At 43.6% G+C, this 7,402-nt stretch overlaps 1 protein-coding gene across 1 annotated transcript in view; it reads right to left on the bottom strand.

Annotated features, from left to right (window-relative positions):
* The window catches only part of TG (thyroglobulin), a 171,220-nt gene that overhangs the window by 161,913 nt on the left and 1,905 nt on the right, over positions 1 to 7,402 (bottom strand). The window contains exons 3-6 of the mRNA XM_009881055.1: positions 6,423 to 6,520; positions 5,782 to 5,985; positions 5,331 to 5,490; positions 221 to 327 (exon numbers count right to left, since the gene is read on the bottom strand). Coding sequence (XP_009879357.1) covers positions 221 to 327; positions 5,331 to 5,490; positions 5,782 to 5,985; positions 6,423 to 6,520 — 569 coding nt within the window. The remainder of the gene's footprint in view (positions 1 to 220; positions 328 to 5,330; positions 5,491 to 5,781; positions 5,986 to 6,422; positions 6,521 to 7,402) is intronic.

The following is a 7,402-nucleotide window of genomic DNA, read 5'->3' as shown; positions in this document are numbered from 1 at the left end:
CAGCACAGCCTTCTGGCGTGTCAGCCACTCCTCCCAGTTTTGTGTCATCAGCAATCTTGCTGATGGTACACTCTATCCCTTCATCCAGATCATCAATGAATATATTGAACAGGACTGGGCCCAGTACTGACCCCTGAGGGACAGATACTTGTTATTTGTCCTTTCCCTTCGGAATTCAAAGCCGCTCAAGTTAAAGGATGAGCTGCTGGAAGGTACTTACCAGTGTCTGCTAATTCTCTCCCCAGGCTGTCCGCACAGTAACAGTACCCAGTGATCTCCGGGAATGTCTCTCGCAAGGAGCTGAATGTTTGGAAAGCCCCTGGGAGCCTGGAAGGAAAAGCAGCATCCTGTGAAGAGCCTGGGGAGGCCCATCAACAGCAACAAAGCGTCATCTGTGTTTCCCTCCCAAATTTGTACGGCAAGGATGTCTCCAGAGCACAACGCCATTACAAAACCCTTTGGTGTCCTTGTGGCAACCAGGCTCTGACATGATCCAGGTCGGTGTTTCAGACGGGTCTCCTAAATGCCTTTTTTTTTTTTTAAACAACCATATGACAATCTCCCTTCAGACAGATTTCTGACCCTTCCTATGCAAGTACCCAGCATGTAACACTCATTTTCAATTCTATTCTCATCTTTGAAAGACTGTCCAAGAGTGTAAAATAGATGAATGTTGGTTTAATGTTATTACAACACCCATTCATTAGCTCCTTCCATAAATCTGCACAGGATGGCAGAGTGCCTAAACAAACAGGTTGCTTCCACTTCCCTACATGCTACATACGCATTCTGCACTGAATTAAGCACAAAAGCTGATAAAAACCTCACTAATCTTTTTCATTTTCAGAGCATGGCTCAACAGATTAAGGAGAAAGGGGTTTTAACATATTACAAGTAAGATTGACTCTTACTGCTGGAGATCAAAGAGAGCCTAGTTTCCAGTATAATAGTCTAAGAGTGACAACAGCCAGATTCCAGCAAAGCACTGATTAAGGAAGGAAACTTAATAGGGTTGGAAAAGAGAGTTGGAAAAAACATAATAAATGTGATCTTAACTGACAGACACTCTAGGATTTCTCCAAACAAACAGAAGATAAGTTTTTCTAGATTCAGGCAATATGACCAGTGGAATAATTTTGCCAGATTCCAAAACTATCGTATTATTTTACAGACACGTAGCCTTACCCTGAAATATGATAAATGTCTGGTGTCCCAGCTGCATGTGGCTTATTCGGGAAAAATCTAACAACAGGGAAGTGGAATTTTCTGCTCAAGACATTCAGAGAATTACACAAAGTAGGTTTTTACCAAGGAAGGACCTTTAGCAGTAACCGTAATGGTAGATTAGGCCCTGATCAACTGGGAAAAAGGTTAACATGCCAAAGTGCTTTACAACAACTCTGTGAAATTGGGACCATGACCAGCCCCAGTTCCAGTGCCACCCTCCTGCAGCCTCAGGGCTGCTCTACAGCACGTGTAGTGCCCCTGAGAAATGCAGTGAGACTAGATAAAAGGAAGAAATTTTTTGCTATGAGTGTGGTGAAACACTGGCCGAGGTTGCCCAGAGAGGTGGTAGATGCCCCATCCCTGGAAACATTCAAGGTCGGGGTAGATGGGGCTCTGAGCAACCTGATGTAGTTGAAGATGTCCCTGCTCATTGCAGGGACGTTGGACTAGATGACCTTTAAAAGTCCCTTCCAACCCAAACCATTCTATGAGACGCTTGTCTGGCTCAGAACCAGTGGTCAGGTGACAGGAGTGGAGTAATGGCCCTTTGCCACTTTCAAGTGTCTGCCTGAGAGCTCTGCCACCTCTTGGCAGGAGACCTAAAGATGTTACTGCTTCCTCAGTGTATCAAAGCACAAGCTGAGGAATGCACAAAGCAACAGCAATCCCTGGCAGAGGAAAGGGCTGGCAACTTTGGGGTTGTCCCAGCGTTATCCAGCAGTGTTCCCGCCTCAGTGCTTGCACATCCCTGTGTAGCGCTGCCTGTCTCTGGCACTCTCCCACATCTTCAAATTAAAAGCCTAATGACTCCCTCTACTTTGGACTGTCAAATCTTGCTCCGCTGCTGACACTGGCATGCAAAAAGCAATCAAAATATCATACTTCAGGGCACAAAGGGAATTCTGTCAGCATTAAAACAATACAATTTAAGATGCAAACAGCTAAATACCATCTTTCTATGGTCTTATATGTACACATGGATATAAATGGCTTGTGGCATTTCAAGAGCTTTCTGCTCTCCTGAATCATCATGCACAGGCCACCGCCCAATCAGGAAAATGATCTTTTCTCTTAGGAGAGCAATGCCCCTATATTCAAAGGCAGAGCTCTGCACTGCTCACGTCCTTGGAGCTCATCACCTCAGCATCTCAATGTCTAGCTGAGTGAAACAGGATGCAATGAAAAAATTCTGCACGCTGCTTTCTTTCATCCTCCACGTTAAGAAGTCACATGTATAATTATACTACTTTTATATGGGGCAGGTGTGTAGTCATATCCTGTCATTCTGGTTATTTTTGCTTCACGTTGAGAGTACAGCTAAATAAAGTACAAACGGATATAAATTAGGCCCACACAAACAAGAGGACAGAACTTTGCTCACCTTGCTTGGAAAACTCATTTCCTACCACTCCTTTTCTTTTCTGAGCCTCTTTTTAATCACAGCCCTTGAGATGAGTAGCAATAACACAGACTACCTCATTTGTCAGACCTGGTCGAAAATAATGGCTAAAGCATAGATGAATACATTTAAGTTATGGATAAATTTATAGCGTATCCATGTGCTTCAACAAAAATGCTTGCGCTCAAAAATATGGGAAAGTAAATAAATGCGAGGTTGTTGACATTTTCTTCCAACTGTCTCTGCTCTTGGCTTCCAGCAAAGATAACTCATTACTGATCTTCAAAAGCAGGTTTGCAAGTACCTTCTATGTTTCTATGTGCAGCTCAAGTTACAGCTGCCTTTCCCAATGACTACTCAAAAACCAGAGGGAGAAATCCAAATCATGTATTTTTCCACTGCCAATGAAATAATACATAATAGGACAGAACCTCCAGCGAGCTGGGATAAAGACACTGACATAAGGTTTTCAGCCTGATGAAAATTATAGCAAGAAAGTAAAAATATACTCCTCAACATTTTATTTTTTGATCTTTCTCCCCAGTCTGCTACAGGGCCTTCTCTATGGCTGCCCATCCAAGCAGCACTTGGGTGCAGTCTGTATAAAATAAGTAACAGCAGCCAAGTCACCAAGGTGAGGCAGGAAATGTGGGCTCATCTTGTTTCCAAATGTCTTCCTCTTGGGAAACTCTTAGCTCTAAGCCACTGAATTTCTCTATTTTGACATGGACCTGCTGGAGCGTGTCCAGAGGAGAGCCATGGGGATGATCCGAGGGCTGGAGCACCTCTCCTATGAGGAGAGGCTGAGAGAGTTGGGGCTGTTCAGCCTGTAGAAGAGAAGGCTCTGGGGAGATCTTATTGCGGCCTTCCAGTACCTAAAGGGGGCCTACAGGAGAGCTGAGGAAGAACTTTTTACTAGGGCATGTAGTGATAGGATGAGGGGGAATGGCTTTAAATTGGAAGAGGGCAGGTTTAGATTAAACATTAGGAAGAAATTTTTCACTTTGTGGGTGGTGCGGCACTGGCACAGGTTGCCCAGAGAAGTTGCTGAGGCCCCTCCCTGGAGGTGTTCAAGGCCAGGCTAGACGTGGCCTTGGGCAATCTGGTCTAGTGGGAGGTGTCCCTGCCCATGGCAGGGGTTTGGAACTTGATGATCTTCAAGGTCCTTTCCAATCTAAACCATTCTATGATTCTATGATTCTATGATTTATTCTAACATATTGATTTATTCTGGAATATTTATAAAGATGTAAACAAACAATTTGGAAAGAGAATAAGTTTGACAGGTCTAGATTTCCAAAATCAGTCTGTGGAACCAAAGAAAGTTACGCCACTGGTTCCACATGAGCATAAAATATGGGTTTAAATCCCTGTTCTGCTATAGTCCTTTGTTGTGGAACTCATCCCTTCAACTCTATACCATGGCCTCCTGTTTATGGGACAGGATAATGACATTTCTGGCAGGAACACTGTGAAAATAAATATATTAATGACCTAAGATATTCAGATATGATGGTAATGGGGTAAGTCAATGCCTTAATTAGAAAGGTAGGCAGCTGGGAGTGAAACGATCCTGCTGTGACTAATTACATGACACGGACACAATAAAAGCCCAAACTTGCTGGCCTTTGTGGACAAATCTCCCAAGGGGAGAAAAAAAAATGTTAATTTAAAGCATTGCTTTGTCCTCTGAAATTGCTGTTTTAGAATTTCCATACTCCACAGGCCAAGAAATGAAACAGACAGATTATTTTGCTCTTGCCAAAATAACCTCTCCCGAAGCTCTGATAAATTTGTGCTGTGCATTTGTGCCTGCCTTTCAGTTTTGCTTAAATTAAGAAAGAAACCCCTCAAAATAGAAAAATTGACATTTACAACAAAATGCCTTTGCTACTACAGAGCCAAGTGAGAACGAGACATTACATTTATTCCACTGCCCTCCACTGGAGAAATGCATTGGCTGAAAAGCCAAGAGAATGGCACTTCACAAGAGACCAAAAGGTTTCTCTGGAGTGTCTGAACTTCTGCACCGTAATGAACTCTTCTCCCTGTGATTCCCCTTGTCCATCCTTTATTTCCCCAGCTGAGCACCAGCTCCTCCACAGGACAATGTCTTCTCGCTCCCACAGACAAGCATTTGATCCAGCATTTTGGAGTCTTCCCCAGCCCACACCAACCACCCAAAGCCAGTCGTATGTCAGTGTGCCCATTCATCACCCACTGGTTCACCTGTGTGAGCAACCCTGGCACTGCCTAAATGGACGAGAGCTTCCCACCATCATGTGCAACTTGCTCTTTGCATGCTGCTACTTGTCCTTCTGTCCGTCTGTTTTCATCTCCCATATGGCATCATCTTTCCTATCTCATATGTAAGTTTGAATTCCTCTCTTCCTTCCACATTTATCTCATTTGCTGTTGTGTGTCTGTCTGAAAGGTAGCCCTGGCTACTTTTCCAAATACAGGTCACAGCATGGTATCCACTGCTGTGTGAGGACACACTGATTAGACTGCAGGGATGGAATATAAGTCTTTTCTAAATGAGAAAATTTAATTCAGAAGAGAAAGTTGGTATATTCACTAACAGAAAATAACATCATGTGGGGTCACAGAAGAAGAACTTCTTGTGGAAAAAAACCTACAGTAAGACACTGACTTGAAGAGGTATGCAGGATTGCCTCCCTGTTTCAGAAGCCTACACGCTTACCTGTTATAACCATGAACAAGATCAAAAAACATCATGTCTGTAGTGTTGACAAACTTGCACTGGACAGGCAGAAATTCTCCATCTGCTGAGCACTGTGGTGGACTCTTCTCCCCAAACCCATGGAGAATACGACGGTCTCGGATCTCACAGTTCCCCGGACCTGACAGGGAAATAAAGTAATGTTTACCGGTGTTTTAATTTCCCACAAACAGCTAAGTAGCCACCCTGTGGTTTGGAAGGGGTTTAGATTCATTACATTGACTATGGACACCTAGGTGCCTCGTATTTTTTTATAACCAAAAGAAACAGAGACTTAAATTCCTCAGTTACACAGCTATACTTCTGTAGGATAAGGGTAGGCTGCAGTGTCCAAGCTCCTGATCTACCACCTTTCATTCACACCAAAGCCTCCCACTCCACAAAACCCACTGTTTTGTTGAATATTACTTACACCGCCTTGGCTTTCCTCTCTGCCTGGTGCCATAAATCTCCATTCCTTCTGTATCTACACACCAGCACTGACCCAGCTCCGTGTCACACTGCACAGCATCAAACGCCCCTGAATTCAGGCACTGAGGGATGTAGGAGATGCTGCTGCTGTTGATGTAGCGACTGACCAAGATCCTCTGCTTTTGCAACTGGCAAAAGGATAAGCCTGTAGTACCAGAGAGGGGCACTGTTAGAGGAAGGTACTTGTTGGGCACTGAATCAATTAGGAAACGTCCAAGTTTTCTGAGAGCTGTAAGTTCTGATTCTGCCACCCAGTGGCATGAGGACATTGACGGACTTGAGGTCAGGAAAATTGGTATACCTCACCACAGATGGGGTTGAAGCCCTCCAGCTCAAAAGTTAATCTTTCATTCATGACTTACATTACTGTGACCTTCACAAATACAGATCATCCAGGTGTATGGGATTTCCATGATCAGCTCTGAAGAAACTCCAGAACTTCCATGAGAAAGACCCAGCAAATTACAACAAACTAGAGTCCATCAAAGTCTGGGGCTAACCTATTCTTGATTTCAGCAGCTCAAATGCAGATTTAAATGGCTCTTTACCCAATCTGAACAGAAATAGAAACTTGGGACTTACAAGATACGGGGTAACCATTCTGCTTGCTGCCAGGTACTTCAATGCCATTCTCATCCACACACCAACAGGAAAGACCATTCCTACTGCATTGAACTGTCCTGAAGGAGACCACAAGTAACATATTTTACTTTGTTAGTGACAGTCATCGGACATAAACCAGGACATAAAGCAAGCTAAACAAGTTCAAGTAGGTTAACACCACAAATAATGGAATCAGAAAGGGCTGTGTTTCTTCTGACTCTAGATCTACCTGATGGGAGCTCTTAGTTCTAGTAATTCTCTGAAGTCTTTATGAGCTGCAGATAAGTGACTTGAAGTCATTCAGGAAGGAAGCAGGTTGGACAGAATACCGATTCTCATTATTTGAAAATTACCATACATTTTGAGACATTTTTTAAGTCAAATCTACGGCATGGTCTAGGTCCTCCACCCTAGGCAACAACAAGATAATAGTAGAGAACATTAAAATTTGCACTACCCCCAGACACAGCTTTAACTGATTAATTTCTTACATCTTCAAGCAACATGCTGCTCTCTAAAGCACCGTTCTCCATGTCCTTCAGTTCCTTTATCGCTTTTAGAAGAAAACCCAACTGTGCCACTTACAGCTGGGTGGATAACTTCTTCAAGTCAACTTGGCTCCGCTGTGCCAGCTGGCACACTGATCACAGACCACGCGCCCATGAGCACGTGTAAGAAGACAGCAGTTGCATTACACAACCAGCTACCAAGTATTTAACATGCAAATAATACTGCCAGGATTAGCCCATTAATAGTAGATTGACGACCTCTTAACCCAGAGATTATTTGCAGCAACATGGAATTCATTCAGGAGAGGCTGTATCTGCAACATGGCTGAACGAAGTCCCTTCAGTCTCCTGCATCTCTCACCCTCCAGTCCTCCGATACAGCCGTTCTTCAAAACCAAGGCTAAGGCTTCCATTAGTAATGAAACAAAACAGCAGAATAATAGCAGGAAT

The sequence above is a fragment of the Charadrius vociferus genome, unplaced genomic scaffold (genome assembly GCF_000708025.1).
Source record: "Charadrius vociferus isolate BGI_N301 unplaced genomic scaffold, ASM70802v2 scaffold2, whole genome shotgun sequence".
Taxonomy (NCBI): Eukaryota; Metazoa; Chordata; class Aves; order Charadriiformes; family Charadriidae; genus Charadrius; species Charadrius vociferus.
Note: the sequence above shows the minus strand (reverse complement) of the source record. Positions and strands in the feature narration are given on the sequence as shown.